The following is a 22,924-nucleotide window of genomic DNA, read 5'->3' as shown; positions in this document are numbered from 1 at the left end:
TCGTACTGGGGTAACTGGAAGTTCTGAGTAGTGACGTGTAAAACTTAGAAAAGTCATTGAATTTGATTTAAGTGAGAACGTTGCCCTGGGAAAACTTGTTTGAATAGTAATTGAGTGTGAGTGAATTAAGTTAACGTTTTGAACAAGTTGTTGAGCTTCCAAGGATGGGACCTGGAGTTTCACGCGGGATACACCCCTTTTGAAGGGGGATTATACCCCCTTCTGTGCCCTCTGTGGATGAGTGGATAAGCTCGTCGTCTTGGAATCAAGGAGCCTCAGGTTCAATTGCCGGTTGGGGACACAAGAGTTGAGGATCTCTCGATAAACTGTAAGTCCCATTCTTAGGACGTCATCATCATACCGTTGAAGACAAGCACCATGAGTTCACCTTGTCCAGAGACCTTCGGGTCAAAGACTTGGCTTCGTGCAGAGCACCGATCACAACCATCTTACCCTTCCCCCTGGTCCGATTTTCTTCCGCGACAAGATTGACCTTTCGTTTCAGCCAATAAAAATACATTAAAGTTGCATTCGAATTCGTCACTGTTCATTTTTAGAGCACCCCCGTTTTCATTTTCTGGGCATCGTCACTTCGCTCGGCAGGGTTGGCTGGTTTAAACCAAGGCTTAAACCAGCTTTTTTTTTTTTTTTTTTCAAAAAAACCAACTAGTTTAAACCAAAAAACGAAAAATGTTCGTAAAAGTGTGTGTTTGTAAAATCTTGATGAACACACATTTGTGGGTTATCACGTTTCACTCCCGTATATTATTCGTATTATATTCAGATCTAAATTCCCCATTCATTATTCAAAAAGATTATGCTACAAAAGCAACTTTTTTTGCATAAGTTTATAAACGTTTGTTTTGTGATTTTTTTTTGTAGTTGGTATTATTGTTATGTAATTGCAATCAAAGAAAAATTCTAAATGTTGTTTCGTTTCAATGTTTACTATTGATAAATTACATCGAAATGCCGTACTTTGTGTGTGTGTGTGTGGGGGGGGGGTTACATACCCCACGAGAGGCATTTAGTGAAATGAGAAGTATCTTTGGTATCTATTTATGTATAAATGAGTCTGAGCCAAAGTGGACTCAAATAATTCATATCTTTATCAGGGTTTGCCCAAGTGGGCCCAGCCCGAAAAAACCCACCGGGTTTTTTCGGGTTGGACCCACCTGAAAAAACCCACCTGGGTTTTTGAGCTTTTTCTTAATATATTACTGATACAACCAAGATGATCACATTGAAAGTGATTTTTATCAGATTTTGAACTTTCCTTGGGCGAATTGAATGCTTTCCCGTTAAGGTATACAACATTCAACATAAGACCTTTATCAAGTTCTGAATGCACTGAATGAATAAAAAACCCCTAACCTTGGCTTGAGATAATTAAGTAACAAATTAATGTATGGATTATGCTTATAGCCTATTTGAAGGAAGAAAAAAAAGCAATTTTATATTTTAGAAAATACTTTCCGTGAATCGTGTGCTCGCCAACTCGGCGACGCAGAGGAACGTTGTCCCTTATACGTTTGACGCGTTTAAAGCCATAGATGCCGGTACTACCAGTAAACATGTAGTGCATTAGTAAAACTATTATTATTATTTCTTACCTTTGATGGTAACACAAGTATTCTTCAATAAAATTTAGTTTTCCAACAACAACAGTTTAGTGCAGTTATTTGTAGGTACTCTTCAAATAAGCATTCTGTAGAATCAACACCAACAAAAGCGTAAAAATTCGTCAAATTTAGGAAACTCGATGCTCAGAGTTCCGAAAACTACGTACCCCTTACTATTTTAAGTGCTGAATTCGAACTTTCGTACTAGTGGAAGTTTCGATGTACAGTAAAGGGAGCTGCATTTTCGAGGGAGGAGGAAAAAAAAAAAAAAAAAACGTCCCGAAAGAAGTTCACGGGAAATTCCTCCAATTGAACGCACAAAGCATCGGAACTGAATACCTCAACAATATAGCTATTTATTTTATGGTGTAAGATATTTAATTTCCTTTAAGACATTCTGAAACATCCTAACTATATATAAAACTACATGAGCTGATATAAATTATTGAGCACTTCCTGTAGGGCTACAATGATTAAATTTGGCATGATGGTAGCTTTCTGGGACTAACGGTCAGAAAAATTGCCAAAAGTGAATATTTTTAATTTTTAAGGGGTCTAAAGATGGGATAAAAAGTTTCCCCATGTTATTTAAATGGGCCTTTTTTGGACCTATAATCTCATGTTTTGGGTACTTAGAATTGGAATAAAAACTTGAAGTTCGGTATGCTTGTACGTTTTCTTAGCAGAACCTAAGTAAATCAGTAAAAATTTAAAAATCCAACTTTAGAGTGGTTTTATAGGGAACTGAAATATCTTTCCCATGTTATTTATATAGAACACATTTTACACCCCCAAATTATTGAGCACTTCCTGTAGGGCTACAATGGTTAAATTTGACATAATTGTAGCTTTTCGGGACAAACCCACAGGAAAATTGCCAAAAGTGAATATTTTTTAATTTTGAGGGGGTCTAAAGAGTGGATGAAGAATTTCCCAATGTTATTTAAATGGGCCTTTAAAAAAAAAAAAACATAATCTCATGTTTTAGGTACCGGTACTTAGAATTGGAATAAAATCTTTAAATTCGGTATGCTTGTACGTTTTTGTAAGCGTTACCTAAGTGAAAAATCAGAAATAAAAATTTCCAACCGTAGAGTGGTTTTATGGGGAACTGAAAAATCTTTCCCATGTTATTTATATGGGACGTCTTCTACACCCCAAAACGTTTAGGCCCTTCCGGCATGATTATAGCATTCCAGGACTAACCGACAGGAAAATAGCCAAAAGTGAATATTTTTAATATTTTTAGGGGTCTAACGGGTGATGAAGAAATTCCCTTGTTATTTAAATGGGAGTTTTCTTGGGATATAAAATCTTATCTTTTAAATAGTTGAAATAGGGAAAGAAATGCAGCTAGCCAAAAGCTAGTTTATTTTATAAAATATGGATTATATCTTTCTTAATGGTCCTAAATTAATTTTCTGGAAAGATCCTTCTTGCAACAAGTGCTCGGGACATTCCTGTAATTGAACGCACAAGGTATTGAAAGTTAACTTCAACAATAAAAATCATTTATTTTACGCTGTCAAATTAATATATTTGGTGTTCATATTTGGCAAACGTCACTGAGGCTTCGGGGATGATTCAATCTGCATTTGTTCGTTCGTCTGCTTGTACCACACATAGTGCAGGGAATCACTTCTGATCTTTTAAGTGTAAATTTTTAGAGTACAAGCACGATACACACTAAATTTCCTGTGTAGATTTTGGCGGCATACCAACGTAAAATTTCAAAATGGAGTCAATTTATTTTTTTCAAAATAGCGGGTATGCACGCTGCAAAGCGCAATTTTCGGTCTTTTAAGTCGAAATTTTTAGAGTAGAAGCACGAGGTACTTTGAATTAGCTGTATATATTTTGGCGATGATCCAACGTAAAATTTCAAAATGGCGGCCATTTTTTCAAAACAGCAGTGAATAGAAAATTGTTGCAAGTTGTGACAATGATAATCTTGAAATATAAATCATATTTTTTTTGTTCGATCCCAGCCCCCGCCAAGTGAACTTTGTGGTGGACAAACACCGTGTGCGTGGGTTTTCTCGGGGTCCTCCCGTTTCCTCCCACTTTCTTTATTCCACCATTTCATTCATCACTCATCATCACCGTCTCCTTTAGCCTAACCGGCATAACCGTGGGACGTAAAACTCAAAGATTTCATTTCATTTCATTTATAAATCATATTTTAACACTTTTACCCCAAAGACATTGAAATATTTTGATAAAACCCAATTAAACCTGAAAAAAACCAATAAAACCGGAAAAAACCCATATGGGCCCAGGTGGGTTGGGCTTTTTCAGAAAAACCCTGGTTTTTTCAAACCCTGATCTTTATTCACTTTTCTTACTGATATGCAAATTAAGTCGTCGTATTTCTTTAATTTGGACCAATAAAAGTCGTTGTTAACGAACTGGAACTAAATTAGATCTTCTGTACTCCGTAGTACTTTGAAATTGTCCATATTTAATTCTGTATAATGGTTTCACTTGTGCAACTGTTTATCTTTTTGTCCTTCTGAAATGATTCTTGACAGTTATATTAAGAAGCATGTAAAGATCAGTACAACGTATTTTTATCAGGGTTCCTTCGTGAGTGAGTCGGCAGACGTATCGCATTTGTGGCCAATTAGTCCTGGTTCCGAGTTCAAATGGAGGACAATTTATCTCGGATGTAACTCGAGAAGCAGTTTTTATTCCGCTTTAAGCTTATGTGACCCCTTCTAGCATAACCCGGCTGTTGCATAATAACATCAAGGCGAAACAAACTTATTTCTGTCCATATATGATATGAATATATAGAGCAAATTATTTAAATCAAAAAAACGTGGTTTAAACAAAAAAAAACTTTTTTTTTTCAATAAAAAACATGGTTTTTGCCAACCCTGTCGCTCGGCCAATAAAGGTCTTAAAGGACAGTGAACATTAATGAGAACTGCACTTTGACGTTAACTACATGTCAACTGAACACCCGACCTGGGTCATAAATTGTAGGTTTTCTTTGTTCAAGTCTCCTGAGTAAGTACAGTAAATAGCACATGGCATTTTGTGTGCGTGATCAAGGATTCGAGTTCTATTTTTTAAGGGGGGGGGGGTCAGTTTGGACGCGGTTATGATTTCACTGCAGCAAGAGCTATATACCCGTCACTAGATGCTCAGTTAAACCACATTTTAACTTTTTTTTTTAGGCTTGCGTCGCATTTATTTACCTATGTCACTAATTTATGTTCTAATGATAGTAATTAGTATAAAGAATTTCGTCTTTACGGTCGACTATGTCTTAGGTAATGTTTTATCTTTCGTCTTTAGGATCCATTATGTCGGGTAACAGATCGTCGTTATCTAAAACTCTTAAAAGGAGGACAAAACGTCTGTTAAATGAACTTGTGATAGAGGAGAAAGTACTTAGGATAATTAATGCACCTGTTGTTATCCGTGTTCCAGTAGACGAGAATGTGTGTGTGCATTCAATCCATGAAACCAACGTTGATGATTGTTTAAGTGAAAAACAGGACGGTAATGATGGTTTAATGTGTGTGTGCGGTGATTACGAGTATGTCGCTCAAGGCTTTCAACAGGGCACCGACGAATCTCAGTCTTTAGATGATGAGGATTGGGGTTCCAGTGAAAGTGACAAAGAGAATGAAACGCATGGTGCAGGTCGACAGTGTAACTCGAATGTAGAGGGTGAAACATTGTCTTTCGCAAATATTCTGAAGGACTGGGCATTAAAGTATAACATTAAGATAAATGCTTTGAGTGAACTGATGAGCATTTTGAAAAGAGAAAAGTTTCCTGATTTACCATTAGATGGCAGGACATTGTTAAAAACAGCAAGGAGAACGCAATTCGGTGATTATCATACTGAAGTACAAACCTCACAGATGTGCTACTTTGGCATTGTTAATGCCTTAAACAAATTTAATTTAAGAGAATTATGTAGAGGAACTTCTGTTGAACTTAAAGTTAGTATTGATGGACTATCGATATCTAGAAGTTCAAGTGCACAATTTTGGCCAATCTTAGGCCAGTTGGTGAGTGACAAAAATGTTTCGCCATTTATGATTGCCTGCTTTTATGGGCATGAAAAACCGAAGTCACTAGAACAATATTTGCGACCTTTTGTCGAAGAAGTATGCCTCTTGCAGAGGGAGGGATTTGTTCATTCTTCTGGTGAACCTGCCAGAGCCTTTGTAAAGAATATTAAAAGTCATAATGCCTATTATGGTTGTGAGAGATGCACTCAGAAAGGTAAGATGGTGAACTCTCGAGTTGTTTATCTAGAGATGAATGCAGAGAAGAGGACAGATGTAACGTTTGCAGAGGGAATAGATGAAAATCATCACAAAGGTCCAAGTCCATTAATCGGTTTAAATATAGGCCTAGTAAGTCGCATGCCACTTGACTACATGCATCTCGTTTGTCTTGGTGTTATGCGGAAGTTAATTATGTTGTGGACAAGAACAGGGGCCAAGAGAGTGCGAATCGGAGGACACCAAATAGCTTTCATATCAGAGAAGCTTAAAGTTATGAAGGATCACATGCCAAGAGAGTTCAGTAGGAGGCCTCGTTCATTGAAAGATATTGATAGATTTAAAGCGTCAGAGTTCAGGCAAATAATTTTATATACCGGGGTTGTAATTTTTCAAGATGTGCTGCCTGAGCAGTTGTTTCATCATTTTCTGTTACTACATGTTGGAATTTCCATTTTGTGCAATGCACAACTGGTAAGCAAAGAAGAATATTTATCATACGCTAGGTCACTTCTAAAACTGTTTGTTGAAAGAATGGTAGCTCTTTATGGAGAAGATTGTGCAGTATATAATGTTATTTCATTAATTCATATCGTAGATGACGTACAGACATTTGGAACGTTAGACAATTTTAGCTGCTTTCCATTTGAGTCATTTTTTACCAAGTGAAGAGAATGTTAAGAACACCAAACAAACCATTATCGCAGATCTACAGACGGTTATCTGAAATAGAACACGAGAAGCAGAAAAATGTAAAATTAGCTTTGAATAAACCGTATAGCGGAGGACCATGTTTAGGTGTTGTGGGTGAAGAATATAGAGCAGTGAGTTATAGTGGGTTCACCATTGATATCTCTGTTGATAAGGACAGTTTTGTTCAATTCACTACAGGAAAAATAGGCAAAGTTATTAATATTATTGAGACAAATAGTTCGAATGATCACCCATCCATTTGGTTGATATATTTGGATGTTCCGATAGAAGGTGACTATTATTCCTTCCCATGCAGTTCGCAGTTGGTATTTGTTTATAAGTGCGGCAAACTGTCGAATAAGATATCCCGTGCTTCCCTTACCTCAGTGACATCAAAATGTATTGTGTGTTTGGAAAAGAAATACGCTGCAGTGCTTTCTCATTCAGTGTTGTGATTTTTTTTAAAGAGCATATCTGTAGACAGAATCAACATGACCTCAGGAAGAAAAAAAGTTTTGCGTAGCAGCTTTCACTGGCGAGGACGGAGCATTAGAAGTTATACCTAGTAAATGGCTTAAAAACGAAAATGAATGCCTTTGGCCTAAAACATCATCCGTTAGGCGTATTCAAAATTTGATCAGGGACTGTAAGGAGCCATCTGCTGATTGGACAGTTGTGAACATAAAAATCTATGGACAATCCAGTGAGTACTATTTGTATTTTCTTTTTATCTGTCTCGTTGTGTTTTTGAGTATTTATACCTCAATTTTGAGTCAAAATGTAATATTATTTCACTATTTTCTGCATTGAAATGCAAGATCTATGATACGGAGCAGCCGTGATTCAGTTGGTAGCGCGTTATCTTAGTATTTGGTAGGTCGTAGATTTCAGCCCGGTGGCTGGTCATCCTGATAAGACACCATGTCCGCATTCTGGAAAATCAGGGAAACAAGAAATAAACATAAATGCCAGGGAAATTGCAAGAGGTTGTTTCGGATTACGTTTGTTCCTGTTTTATTCATTTATAACGGTTACTAACGGTGAACTCACCTGTTCGACGCTCCAGCGCTATAGGTCGAAATTTGTGAGGATATTTTCGTCAAAACAAGGAAAAGTTTAAAGGTTTAATTCCATTGTAATTTGTATACTTGTGACTACAGTTCGAGAAGCTTAGTTGGTAAATAAAACCCATATAAAGTAAGCTTGTTTAAATTCATAGCTTCCTGTCACCAGTTGTTTCGTGACAAACATGCTTTAAAAATGTCTTCCATTTTAATACATTGCTGCAATACAGTCTTATTGAAGAAAAAAGAAAAAATGGTGTCCTCTTTACATTACAAGTTGGTATGAGTTGATATATATTTGTATGACCTAAAATGAACTTTTTATGTTAGGACCTTATATACTAAATTAGCTTTTAAAATCCGTGACGTTTCTTATAGGATTCTTAAAGTGCTTTTGAAATAACGTTAAATAAAGTAAATAGTATATGGAAGAAAATAAAGAAGTCAGGGAAAAGTAGCAACTCCAGCCAGGGAAATAAGAAGAATTTTTTCTTTTTTTTTTGTGTGAGTGTGTGTTTGTGTTTGTGTTTGTGTCTAACTATGCTAGAGATTTTTCCGGGATCTTATACTCAGTCAAATCAGGCAAATGCTGAATATAGTACCTTAAAGACAAGGCCTGTATAACTCTCTCCAAATCCAGCCTTGCACTATCTTATCGTGAGCAGAAAATGTCAAAAGTACGTTAAATAAAGTTAAAAAAATAAATAAATAAAATAAAAATGCTAGTATTCTTAGGCCTTCTATTCTTAGTTCTGTTACAGGCTTTCTTACTCTCGAATTTCAGTCGTGAATAACTTTACATAAACAAGAGTATTTAGTTCGTAAACAGGTTTGTTTTATTTGGGATATTCTAATATTTAATGTTTTACAGTTAGCAAAGAAATCACAACTGAGGGTAGATCCATAACCATGTTGCTTTCTTATCGTGTATGGTTTTCATGCCAAGAATAATTTCGCAGCTACTTTCCCTTATCAGTAACTGTAGAATATATGTATTATTTAACATTTCAGATTCATTTCAAAAAGCTACAGCAAAGGCTGACAAAGCTTTACTGACTTCAAACGTTAGTAGTGATTCTTCTGACGAAGAAATTTATTCAAGATGTCGCAGAAAGCCACAAAGATATTTGTCTGAAGAGGACAGTGATGACTCATATCCAGGAACTAAGAGAAGACCATATGAAACTTTTAACGAATGTAGTGTTCCAAGTTCCCCAGCACCTATTCGGAAAGGTAATTATGCTAAATATATTTTATATTCATAATTTCGTTCAAGAACACTGCTTGTCTCCTCATATATATCTCTCTTGATAGTAATTTCAAAGCAAATTAAAAGTTTAGCTCGTAGCTGATTTGTTTCATAGGACTATGTATTGAATCGCGTTTAAAATATATATATATTTTTTTAAATGTGTGAAAGTTAAAATTATCAAGATTTCGTGGGCGATTCTTTATTGCCAGGGAGTTGACCTTCTTTCGCAGTGTTTGTTTCAGAAAAAAATGTTCCGGGGGTTACTCTTAGTATTCGGAGGGGCTGAAACCATATATTTCCCTCTGCTGGTTCTATTCCAGTACGTTTTAACCATTTCGTCCGGGGGAAGGGGCAAAAAAAACAGGCCTGAAAGAAACACTGTTCTTTCGTATTACTATGCCAGTGCAGACGTTACTTAAATGTGAAACTATATACTATTTTGGAGAAAGTTTATTGCTACTTCGTCTGAAAAACATTCAAAAGTAAGGCTGGCTGAAATAGTAGACAGATAGAAGTAACCTACAATGTTTTATGAACCTGTTGGAAACAATTTATTCATTAGATGTGCAGAGTAGTTGTTGTAATGTGTACAACAAGCTTGGAGTGAGAAGCCCTAACAACTAAAAATAAGATGTCTAGTTTGTTTATTTTTATAAACAAGTTTTTCAATTTGGAGTCCAAAATTGGCTACTTGCTATGTTCAAGCAAGTTTTACGTAACAAATCATTCAGACTCAGATCTAGTCTCAAGTAATTTATTTCTATGAAAGGCTTGCTAGTTGTTTTTCTTCTTTGTTTTAACGAGGTTGTTAATACTTTCGCCTTTTATCGGATAAATGCTATCTTCTCATGATGGTTAACTACAGAAAAACCGGGCTCGTAATGCAAACTGTGTCGTTAAATTGGCTCTATTATGAGTATACATCAATAAATAAATAAATGAAAAAATAACGTACACATTAAATATTCATTTAATTATGATATGGAGTCTATTTAGGACAAGATCAAACAAGCAGATAAACAGCGTTAGTATCTTTTAACGTTGTGAGTTAATGTAATCAGTGTATGATTTCTGCGATTTCCGGAGAGGGGGATAAATTCATCAATAGCTCAAAAAAGTGGGGTTTATTTCCACCATATCCAAGGTTGAGAGGTATTTCGAGAAACAAAGAGGAGAAAGTTCCAGCCATCCCCCTACAGATAGAATACTGGATGTAATCATTGTAACATTTTAAACATGCTTTTAAAACCATAAGTTGTCACCTGCTTATTGTGTACCTAACAGTCTAGTAAAAACTGGATGTTTGTATAATTTCATCACTTGCTTTCAAAGTCGCTTGGAGTATCTATAGGAGGAACTGCGGAGGTAAACGTATCATCTATGGTGCACAATTCAAACGGAGGTTGCTCGTCTGCATCACATCGTAAAAGTCCAAATGGACCTTTACCATCCCACTCCCAAATCCAAACTCCATGCAGAATGTCAGCGTTGTCAGTTGCCACTACTTCATGTGCAGATACAGACAGTACCTTCACATCAGCTCGTTTAGGAATTGGCAGTAGTAAGTATCCAAAGATTAAACTGTATTGCTAAGCTTAGTTACGTGTGTCGTCATTATTAAATAACCAAACAAAATGAAGACTATATTGCTTCTTTAGAGACATTTTGAACCCTGCTAGCTCGAGAGTGTGGCAGCACGTAGTCAATGCATCGATATTCTCCGACCACTTAGTGTGGCCGCCTTGACCTAGTAGTCTCCGAGATTATCACCAATTTTTGTTAATGAAAAACGAAATTATGGTAAAACTTATGCTTGGAAATTGAAATTGTTATGTTCCAAGCCGTGCGAAGGAAGGGGGGGGGTCCGAACCCTTCCTCAAAAATAGATTTTTGTGTAACTAATATAAATTTCGTACTAATTACATTTTAAAACATATATATCATACTAAGATTTACTTTTTACAGTGAAACCTTTAGTGTTTAAGATCTCCTCCGAAAGTATTTCTAGATCCGGCGTTCCTTTCGTAATGGAAGTACTTCTTGGCTTTAAAATTCAGAACATATAATCTGTAATTCTAGTTTTATCACATTTTGTTTTGCAGCGCATCCTGTTGGAATGGTTGCTTTGGAACTATTCTGTTCCATATTAGAGGAGGCTTGTGGGCAAGCGTATGTTAGGAGCGATTAAACTCCCAACCTTTTGAATGCTAAACCGACGGGTTGACGATATAAAGTTTGTACCATGAAACAGAAAAATTTATATTTTTGTACAAAACAGCGTCTTGTTAGTCATTTGTTTTTTCTTACTGCCTGTGCGCAGGTAGCAGACAAAATTGTTAAGTCGACACACCGATATGCCCTCTCGTGGCGCTTCTGGTTTCTTCGCTTGCTTACCAACACACACTCAAGTTTTTATTGTTGCTCTGGCTGAGATTCGAACGAACCCAAATTAGGCAAATTCCGTTCAGGTGTCATAATTGTCACACCACAGAGACGCGATCAACGTTCTTTGAATGTTAAGCATTCCTCGCACCCCATTTGAAACCGTTACTCTGCTAGTATCGATATTTAGACATTGTTCCATATACGGAGGTTCTGCAGAGAAACATTGGAGCATATCATTCTTATACTACATTAATTTGAAAGTTGAAATATCAAATGTAACTGCATTCTCTCGCAACAGGAGTTTTTGCAGTAACCTTTCTCAGCAGAACTTCCGTATACGGTAGAATGCCTAGATATTGACACGACCAGGCTATTTTATTCCATTAAGACACTTGAAATGCTCTACAGACATATACAATTGACCCGAATGTGGTGTAATGATTAGGAAAGCCCTCAAACAGCAATTAGTAATTTTCTTGCAATAGACTTAAAAAAAATAAAATAAAATAAAAAAATAAAATAAAACTGCTTATGCATTAATTATGAAGCTTTATCAATATGTGATTTAAAATTCATCCCGTATGTTGCTGTGGGTATCGACTTCAGGGTCAATATGAGATATGTGCCGGTCAGAACCTAGATGACTTTTGTTAATGGTAGTTGCGGCACACACGATCTTAACGTAGAATAAAAAATATTTCAAACAATGTGTACCATTGCCTCCTTGGTCTTGTATTAATTTAGTTTTTTTTTTCTTTCTTTTGATATTTCAGCCGTTGAAAAAATATTCCAGTTACTGCAGAGAATCCAGCTAGATATGAAACATCTCAAATGTAAAGTTGATAAAATGGAAGCCAAAATATATGAGCTGCACCAAGTTCCCTGTAGTGGTAAAGAAGCTTTGCAATCTATAGAAAATGCAAACCTGCTAGCTGACAAGCTCCATTTACGCAGTTTGTCTGTGGTTCATAATTTAGAAGAAGATTTAAGACAGAGAGATGGCTTCAAAATTGGTGAGTGGTATTCTTAAGTTCGTATTGACACGAAGTATTTCTAAATATCCTTCAGGTATTGTTTGAAAAAGAAAACTTTTATTCTTTAAAAATAGATCTCGTGTGGCCAGATGCTTTTTCGGATGTACAGGTTGTTAAATTAATGCGTACCAAACAATGTAGGGGTGGGTACCTGACATGGAAACAAGAAAATGCTTTGTGACATGTGCATACCGATCAATAGGTTGGGAGATGCAGGCCGTCGAAAGCGTGGGAAAATAAATTTCAGAAGCCTAAAATTCAAACACTGTCCAACCAACGTAGAGAGTGCAGCATCATATCTCATAAAGGAAGTCGTTGGTGTTCTATTGCAAAAATGCATGTTTCAAAATTCAGCAATGCATACAAAATTAATTTTACAAGGTGATGGTAAGCCAACAATGACTTACACTTCGGCTTTTCGGTGCCTTTGAAGAGTCCTTTCGCACGCAATGCACATTCTTTTAACATACATTTTTATATAGAACAGGTATGACTTCTTTTATGAGATATGTCATGAGCCTATAATATATTGCTGCGTACATGTACACTCATGTCCAAAATAATTGTCGCATATCTATAACTGTCTTCTTGTAAGAATATAATTTGATAATGATTTTGCAGGGTACTTTTAATACTATGTGTATAATCGGAAGACATATATTTGAGGTAAATTTCACAGGAAAAAAATTACAAATACGAAAATTAGAATGAGTAAAACAAAATGTTGCTAAATGGACAAGAAAGTTTTATTTTCGTTTTATTGTTCTTATTTAATGCTCTTTTGACATGAAGTTTGCCACATACATGTCTTTGCCGATTATACACATACTAGCATTATAAGAAATACCGGGCAAATGCGTTATCAAATTATATTCCTACAACAACATTTATAGACATGCGACAATAATTTTGGACATGAGTGTACATCAGCCAAACTGGATTGGAGATGACGTATTTTTTATTTTTATGTATTTTATTTATTTTTTAATCCAAAGCTGATTGTGACGTATTATTAATAATGCAGTTTTAAATAAAATAAAATCGAATCAACTATTTCTCTAGCGGTAGCAGTTTGGACTGTGAATTCTTAGGACTTATAATTTAGGTGTCCATATTGGATCTTAAATACTACTACTACTACCAATAATAATGCAATCCAATACTAGTTCGAAAATCTTGCTTTCACTGTATAGCACCTTCGTGTTTCAACAACAAAATCTAAAGGTAGGATGGTTTACGGTTTCCTCGTGTCGTAGACATGTCTACAGTTATGCCTTATTTGGCAATACCGATACCATCTTCTACAACCTTTCCAACCATCCGCGGGTTCTCATAAAAATTAAGTGTTGAAGGGCAACTTCCACAGGTGCATGGATTCTCCAAGCCTTCGCTTTGCAAATAATTGAGAAGTCCCTTCACTTTTCGAGAATTCGGGAAGTCCTGGATACTTTCTTTGAAGTTCTCTAGCACCCATCTCCACCTTGGTAAGTGGAATCAGTGACTATGATGATGTCACGGTTTTGCAGGAAGCGAACTTGTAAGACAAACGGGCAATACGATCTCAGCATGTCGACGTACGACATGGTTATACAATGATTTAAATCAGCCTGTTCCTGTGCATTTGATTACGATTAGGGATCGAACGACACTGACAGAAGAATTATTTTTTAAAAAATCTACAGTATAAACTTAACGTACTACTCGTATAAGCAACATAACGTAGGCAAAATGTCTTTCTGTTTAATAATGATCTAATACAGTGTTTTTTTTTCCTATGGTATTATGTTCGGACAAAATACTCTTTCTCTTCGAAATTAACAACTTGCAGCAAGGCAAATAAACAAAGATTAAATAAACTTTTGCTGAAAATGGATACTAAACTAAATGCATGTTGAAAACAAATAAATGGAGACATTTGCGTTCAATTATCACATCCAACAATACGCGGTACATTAACGATCCTGCCTATTATTGCTTGAAATTCAAGAAAATAACAAAGTTTTATTTCAGGCTGTCCGTTAGTTGGAAGTAGTGCTGTTGAATTTTTGTGACATTTGCGGTTTTCGGTTTTTGAGAAAACCGGTTTTCTGAAAACCGCAAATGCGGTTTTCAAAACCGAAACCGCAAATGCGGTTTTCAAAACCGAAACCGTGAAGCGAAGAAGGTATCAAGTGCATTTAGCACCTCTACTACGGAGTTGAACTGGAGTCCTCTAAAGTGAGTGTCCAAGGAAAGGAACAGGTGATAACAGGACGGTACAATGTCCGGACAGTATGGCGCATGCAATAGTGTTTCCCATCCAAAGCGTAGGATGGTGTCCCGGCTCATTCTAGCTATGTGGGGTATAGCGTTGTTCCGTAACGGGGGAACACCGTAGCGATTGAGAAGTGTTGGCTCCAGGGTTTTGAGTTTTTCTTGAACACGGCTCAACTGCTGACAGTAGACAGTTGCATTGATGTTCTGCTCTGACCACCCGGTAGCAGTTCCCGATGCACGATGTCGTGAGCAGTCCACCAAACACACAGGAGGACTTTCTGCTGCATTGCTGATTTCAGCTGTTTTGGAACCAGTTCATGGGATTTTAACCAATGATGACGACGCCGTGGAGCTTCGTACAGGACCCACTTCTCAACACATGTCAACATCCTGTCCAGAAATGGCTCCTTCCTCAGACGAGACAGCAAAGAATCACAGGTGTCTGCATGCGTAGCCTTCTGGCCCGGAGACAAATCAGTGCTTCCCAAATTGATAGAGGTGCTGGCGAATGGTTTCTCCACTAACATTGAATGTTAGCCCCAGTTCCTCACATGTCTGTCCACAGTTCGGCTCAACTGCTACCTGAAGATCCTCATTTTGTACATGTGTTGGTCTTCCGGCACGTGTGGTGCGTCTTTCGTGAGTGTTTCGTCACCGTTCTTAAACTTGCTAAACCACCCTTGCACTGTCTGCGTAATCACGACACCCTCACCAAAGGCCTGAGGTATCTTCCGCTCTGCTGCAGTGGTGTTCGATCCAAGTTTGAACTCGTATAGCATACACGCCCTTATGACGCTCTGTGGAGGTTCCATATTCACTCAGTCCTTACACAAATTCACGTTGTAACTGAACTGCCACAACTAGGTAGAATATTGGATATACCCACACCAACAACTGACCTTCGCCTTATATCCATTCGCATTCAACTCACGGTATGAAGGTCAATTGAACACAGACCTCCACAAAAAGCGACATAACTTTCTTGGTTACCTTTATATATCTCACAGGACATAATATGTTTCGTATAGAGAATATTGTGTTATTTCATATAGATAGATAGCGTCTATATTAAACTTTAAGTTTTAATATCTCGAGTTCCGAAACTCGGAATGTCAAATTTCCTTCAGATTCGTGTTCCTTGTGGTCTAATTTACAAACTATATAAAAATCAGGGGAGGTCCAATTTGCTTCCCTGCATCCTACTTTTCAAACGAAACAGTTTTCCAGAGTGTACATTTTGCTTCAAACTGAGTTCTGCCCTGGCTAAGAAACGTAAATTCGCTTCTATAAGAGTCTTGAAAGTTACACTTGAAATTGTCGTTCGGCATTCTTGTAGCTTATGAAGGCATGATTAATTCAAGTATGTTTGTCACAACATCTACAAACGAATATTCATTCGTATAGAACTTCCAATACATTACATTAAAAACACATGAACTACACAAAGAAAACCATTGTGCATTAGAGCAGATCTCTTATTAGCAAATGATTCTGCACACGCGCACTGCTCAGATAGCCCAGAGCCTGAGCCTGAGCCTGAGCCCGAGCGCGAGTCCAAATTTAACTCAATCGCGATTGAGATTGTCAGAGGTGTAACGGTTTACGTTGAATGTACCATACCAACTAAGTCCTCTTAGATTTTTCTCCAATCCCAAAAAGCGGGTGGTTTTTCGTGATTAAGATATGTTTAAGCGGGGGACGAATATAGAACCTGAAAATCCGGTGGTACCCGCTAAAATGGGGTAATAAGCCAACACTAAGCTCAATAGAAATGAGGTATATCCCTATACACATGCAACTCATGAAATTCAATTTGAAATATCATCCACTTAGACAGACATCTTTTATATTATTATTACTCTTTCCCCTTGTTTTTAAAAATAGTACTGCCACTCTTTCTTTTGTTAACAAAAAGGCACCACCTAGCTTTCTTAATAAAAAAAGAAAAAAAAGAAAATCTCTATCTCAATACACAATTTTATTGTTGATTTGTTGCCACTCCAATAAATGTGAATGTTGGTTGTGGTTTTGCATGTGTTGACTGGCTTCTTATCGCAAGTCCCAGACACCTGCAGTAGTTTATACGTGAAGGAAACGCCGATCATATTTTATTCTATCTTTTTACTTCCCAATAACGATAGCCGTGCCTCTTTGAGAAATTGCAACTTATTTTTTTATTCTGCCAATTGTAAAAGTATATTCACCAAGAATTTTCCCACACTTTAAGACATTTTAAGAAAAAATATCTTTTTTTCCTTCTGCAAATTTTGATCATTTTTTCCCTACGCCGAGGGAAATTTCCCTCCATCTGGCAACTGTGAGCCGGAGTGGGGACAGATTCTTTGCTGTTTTCTCGTCGTTACTTGATATTAGTGCTGTCGTATTTTTGTGACATTTGCGGTTTTCAAAACCGAAACCGCAAAAGCGGTTTTCAAAACCGAAACCGCAAAAGCGGTTTTCAAAACCGAAACCGCAAAAGCGGTTTTTGAAACCGAAACCGCAATTGCGGTTTTCAAAACCGAAACCGCAAAAGCGGTTTTTGAAACCGAAACCGCAATTGCGGTTTTCAAAACCGAAACCGCAAATGCGGTTTTCAAAACCGAAACCGCAAAAGCGGTTTTCAAAACCGACATTTCGGTTTTATGAAATTTCACTCTTTTCAAAAACCGGTTTTCGGTTTTTTCAAAAACCGATTTCGACAGCACTAGTTGGAAGTTCTACATAGACGCTGGGGAATAGTTTTCAGTATCCGCGTCTGTTATTGAGAATGTCAGCTATTCAGAAGTAATTTTCATATTGCACCCAATGTATTTCTGCCAGGAAATTGAAATCTGTCCGTTATTTTGAGATGTCCGTTAGAAGTTTTACTGTAAATATAATTTCTATGCGTCGTACAAAAGTGTAATGAAGTCAAAACAACACATTTATCCTTCGATTTTTGTCGTGCGACGAATATGGAATGGTTTAAACAGGTAGTAAAGTGACCTCACTTCAAGATATGTGCACTAGATTCACGCCACGATGTAGTTCGGGGCCCCTAATAATTTTAGGTCCTAGCATTCTGCCGTTCACGGATGAGACTGAGGAAAAGCCCCATTCGCGATGGTGTCGCTGATTCGCCTGTGCAGGATCTGAGTTCCTAAAGAATTTTGTTATATATTTGGTCTAGGAATTAATTCGTGCGGTTGGTACGCACACATTGAAGCTGTAGTACAAACACAAAATACATAAATACCTTAAGAAAAATATTGTCCATCGCTAGCCACCACTTTCGCCCATCTGTCAGGCAATGTACGGATTCCGTGGCGAAAGAAGTCCTCATCCTTGGAAGCGATCCAGTCAGAGACCCATGTTTCGATATCTTCTGAAGAAGTAAACCGCTGTCCAATCAAATCGTTGTTCATGCAATCGAACAAGTAGTAGTCCGAAGGAGCAACGTCTGGTGAATACGGCGGGTGGGGTAAAACTTCCCATCCGACATTTTCTAAATAGGTTTTGACCGGTTTTGCGACATGTGGGCGAGCGTTATCATGTTGAACAATAAGTTTATCATGTCTGTTCTCCCATTCTGGTCGTGTTCTGGCCAGAGCTTGCTTCAAACGCATTAATTGTCGTCGATAACGTTCTCCATTCATAGTTTCACCCGGTTGCAGCAGCTCATAGTACACCACACCTTTCATATCCCACCATATGCACAGCATAACCTTTGCACAGTGAATATCTCGTTTTGGTTGTGATGGACTTGGTTCACCTGGTTTCACCCAGGCCTTTTTTCGTTTAGGGTTCTCGTAATGGATCCACTTCTCATCACCCGTAATAATTCGATGCAGAAACCCCTTTCTGCTCTGTCGTTGAAGCAGCAATTCGCAAATGGTTTTTCGTCTCTCAACGTCTCTGTCTTTCAATTCATGTGGAACCCAATGTGACATCTTTTGAATCATTCCCATGGCTTTCAAGCGTTTGGAGACTGTTGTTTGATCAACGCCTAATGCTGCTGCAAGTTGTTCCTGCGTTTGACACGAATCCTGCTCGAGCAATGCTGTCAATTCTTCGTCTTGAAATTTTTTTGGCTGTCCAGCTCGCTCTTGGTCTGCCAAGCCGAAATCACCACTTCTAAACCGTGCAAACCACTTCTGACACGTTCGCTCAGCTAGAGCATGGTCACCATACACTTCCTTCAAAATACGATGACTTTCAGTCGCACTTTTCTGCATGTTAAAGTAATGCAGCAGGACACTCCGCAAAAACACTTTATCAGGCACAAATTGCGCCATGTTCACTTAACTACAAACTGGTGTTGTTGACGCTTTAATCCAGTGCCCTATACTACGAACGATACGCGATGACAGGGGTTTGCAACACATGTGTGGATACACGGAACTGTGGGACGCTCCGATCGTTGCGCCATCTCTTGTCCACCCGCACGAATTAATTCCTAGACCAAATATATATATATATATATATATATATATATATATATATATATATATATATATATATATATATATATATATATATATACTAGAGTCTAATTTCATCTTTCGGATGTATGGCGTTTTTTAGTATATATTTTTAGGAATTTTGGAGGGGGATTACTACCAGTGAAATCCTTTGTTTAGGTGCCATTCTCGCATTATCCTAGTAAAAGTAAAGCTTGCGGTAATATCTCCCAAACAATACCAGAGTTACGAGGACAAGTTCCTCTTCGAATCGAATCGAATTCCTTAACAATATGTAGTAAGGGAACTGGAAGTGTTATTGTTCGTTGTGATCATTTTACTACAGGAATATGAAAATAATTTTGAATCACCATCAGAGTAAAAGGTCATTCTAGAGGACAAAACATAATTCAATAATATGTTAGATACTCTCCTTTCATATGGATCTGTGTCTGCTATGCTATACGCGTTCCTTGTCATATTCATTCATCAGTTTCTATTACTGCAGTTCGTGTTTGGAGATTTTTTTCTGTCATATATCGAGGGTTCAGAGACCAATATGTGTTAATCTAGAAAAATGAAACTAAGAAAATTAGAGTTTTTTGGCATTTGTAGACATTTTAGGGCATTGGTAATGCTGTTATTCGCAGATAAATAAAATCATTGTTTTCCTTGTTTATGCCTCTGAAAGAAGTTGTAATTTTCTGTCAATCGCACCGTGCAAGTGAATTTTCAATTTTTGACTTGAAACGAGTGGATATTCTGAGCCATCCACATATCGTTTTCCACTCCCTACTTCCTCTGTTTGACACCGAACGACAATGTCCAGTTAGATTAGCCTTTCGAGCACGTAATAATGCGCTCATGCGTACAATGGATGTTTTTTGTGCAATGTATAAAAGGTTTCTTTGTATTTTAGGAGAAAGTTATATTTTCGTTCGAATTTTATTTATGTAACTTCAAAATTAATCTGTTATTTCTCAATGATGACATTTGCTATTTAAATGTGTAGTCCCTTCTGGTGATACAGTATTATTGCATTGAGTTTTTACAATTTTTTCTTCTTCAGGAGCAGTACAACTCCGATTTCCTGATATACAAACTAGCGACATTGTCCGACGGATTGGGAAAGTCTTAAGTGGTTCGCGAGATTGGGATGGCTACAGATGTAATCGGAGAAGAGAACAGGCTCAAGACTTAGGGGAAGATGCACAGTCGTTCCGCGGGGAACCCGCAAGAGTCCAAGGACCACTTGAATTCACCTTGCAGAGTCGCCCCGAAGGGAAAGCCGTGGGGTGATCGGTCCCGCGGCTAGTTGTGGTCAATCCTCAGCAGCGTGTCCGATATAAACAAACTTATATGAACGAAATGTCTTATTGTAAATAAAATAGTAGACAATAATATGTTAAAGTACAAGAGAATTATAAACTTCATGAAAGTAACCGTTATTAATAGTTTTTTTTTTTTTTTTAAATTTATCACAGTAACTTTCAGTTCGCTAATTTGCAGAAATATTTCCTAGTGATACATTTTTATAAGTTTTATGTTGTATTTTACTGCAAAGAACCTATCCAAATTAAAACTTTATAGTGGCATGCATATTTTACTGAATATAATGAGCTTTCCGAACTTCCGTGCTGTCTGTGTAAGTGTAAGGGATGAGTCCACACTGCAGACCAGTGTGCGAATTAACGGATATTTTACAGTGGGATTAAAAAAAAAAACTTTTGAGAAGTTAAAATTTATGGGAAACTAATAATTTACAGAAGAAAAGAACTTCCTAAATTTTCTCTAAATTATTTCAGGTTAAGTAGAAAGATAAATATTATCTGCATAGTTTCTTTAATTATATATTAGTTTCCCTAGTCGGGATGTGTAGCGGAAAAATTCGATGTTTGAAATAAATTTATTTACAGTGGCTTTCGTTGACGTAGAGTGTATATGATTTTTACGTGTTTAATTTTATTATACATATGATATATTGACATAAGGGTCAGGAAAATGGCCACTTATCAGTGAACCCTTTTAATGAATAAACTAAATAGTTTCCACACGTTGCGGAACAAGAGCTGGTTCCTTCTTCAGTGGAAGGAAACAATGATGTATATGAAGAGTACGCGTTAAGAACAGTGAAGGTCACATTTTGAATATGCTCAAAAAATATTTTCTCCACACCAAAAGATGCAAAATAGTTGGTGAAAATAGGGCGTAGTCCACTCGCGAATGTACACGTGAGCGAATTACGACGTGTTTTCACCATCTTAATTATACATTTTGGTGCTGAGAAAGAATTTTCTGAGCATTTTAAAACGTGCCCTTCATAGTCCTTCCTGCGAACTCTTCATATGGAATGAAACAAAATGGTGAAGACAGTGTCAACGTTTGGTAACTATTAAGTTGATGCAAGAGAAGATTCACTCATTTTTTATGTTGTTTCTATATTAATGATAATAAGTTACGTGTTTAAAAGTATTTATTTCCATTCGTTATGTTGGAAACAGCAAAACAATTGTACAATATATACCTCTATGCAATGAGTGAAGTTCACGATAAAAAAAAAGTTAGGGAATATGTTTTGTGTAAATTTTATTTTAATTATTTAAAAAAAAAATAAAAATGTGAATACTTCAATCTGAAAATGTTTTTATTATATACTGTTTTATTTAGTCTAAATACTGCATCTCTGAAACACGCTAAATGTCCGACCGCCCTCTTGGATCCGCCATAGATAGAAGTGCGGCAAAACTACTTGCACCAGTGACATTTTGAAAAAATGTCAGATGTATCCGATGTCATTTTCTCCTATTTTCATTAGAAAAACATAACTTGAATCCAAAATGGTGGACAAGCATGTAGCGTGCGCCAGAGATGCAGTACATGGCCCTATTCAAATCTGATATGGTGACATATCCATCTGGTGTTAAATCTGTAAAAATTATATGGTCACATCTGGTTTACCGATGTGGGTGGGATCTCCCACCCAGATCTTCCCCATACCCACATTGTCATTTTAGCTTCCATGGTTAACCGATGTAGTTCTATATGGGTCCAACCCAGATCTACAACATGCAATACAAAAGAACATATCCGCACTCAGGTTTGAATAAAACTTTCATATTTAATCATTTAATGTGAAAAGAAATAGGCTGAGCTCGTACGTTTCGCAATTGTGTATAGAAGCTGGACGATCAGAAATGTTGCCTATTCTATGTTCCTTGTGAAAAGTACAGGGCGATTCAAATACATTTGAATAGCTCCGTTCTTTTTACAAGGAACATATAGAGCTACATCGGTTAACCATGGGAGCTAGAACGACGATGTGGGTATGGAGGAGATCTGGGTGGTTCAACATAGATTCCACATCGGTCAACCAGGGAGCTAGAACGACGATGTGGGTATAGGGAAGGTCTAGATGGGCCAACATGGATCCCACATAGATCCACATCGATCAACTATGGGAGCTAGAACGAAGATATGGGTTCAGGGAAGATCTGGGTGGTTCAACATAGATCCCACATAGGTCAACTAGGGAGCTCGAACGACGATGTGGGTATGGGGCAGATCTAGATGGGCCGACATTGATCCCACATAGGCCGGTATTGTTCAACCAGGGACCAAGATCGATTATGTTGATATAAGGCAGATCTAGATGGGGCTACATGGATTAATGTGGGGCCAACATTGATCTGGAAGAATCCACATGGGACCCACATAGATCAACATCGACACCGATGTCGATCGACATAGATTTGCCGATATTGGCCAATGTCGAAAAAATGTTTGCCATTCTGCATCGATCGTCATCGACAGCGACATCGATCCCACCAAAAATTCCCATGTTGATCGACATCGGCCCATCAACTGTGCTACTGGGGTGCATTACTGCAGGAATGGTTCACTACAACCACATAACTTACGGCGTTCTTTATTAA

General features: G+C 37.3%; 2 protein-coding genes across 2 annotated transcripts in view; one reads left to right on the top strand and one right to left on the bottom strand.

Annotated features, from left to right (window-relative positions):
- LOC145665322 (uncharacterized) overlaps nt 1-22,924 on the bottom strand; it is a 170,770-nt gene that overhangs the window by 107,119 nt on the left and 40,727 nt on the right. The window lies entirely within an intron of this gene.
- On the top strand, nt 10,210-21,556 carry LOC145664495 (uncharacterized). Its single transcript, XM_081731217.1, has 3 exons — nt 10,210-10,439; nt 12,037-12,276; nt 20,062-21,556. The coding sequence occupies exons 1-3, from the start codon at nt 10,259-10,261 to the stop codon at nt 20,289-20,291; spliced, it is 651 nt and encodes a 216-aa protein (XP_081587343.1). The 5' UTR covers nt 10,210-10,258; the 3' UTR covers nt 20,292-21,556.

This window comes from Thermobia domestica, chromosome 11 (genome assembly GCF_964235325.1).
Source record: "Thermobia domestica chromosome 11, izTheDome1.hap1.1, whole genome shotgun sequence".
Classification (NCBI taxonomy): domain Eukaryota; kingdom Metazoa; phylum Arthropoda; class Insecta; order Zygentoma; family Lepismatidae; genus Thermobia; species Thermobia domestica.
This window is presented reverse-complemented; position numbering and strand designations above follow the sequence as displayed.

Coding starts and splice junctions, on each gene's coding strand:
- LOC145664495 (XM_081731217.1), top strand. CDS start 10,259: ATGGTGCACAATTCAAACGGAGGTTGCTCGTCTGCATCACATCGTAAA. Junction 10,440..12,036: donor TCGTTTAGGAATTGGCAGTA/GTAAGTATCCAA, acceptor TTGATATTTCAG/CCGTTGAAAAAATATTCCAG. Junction 12,277..20,061: donor GAGAGATGGCTTCAAAATTG/GTGAGTGGTATT, acceptor TTTCTTCTTCAG/GAGCAGTACAACTCCGATTT.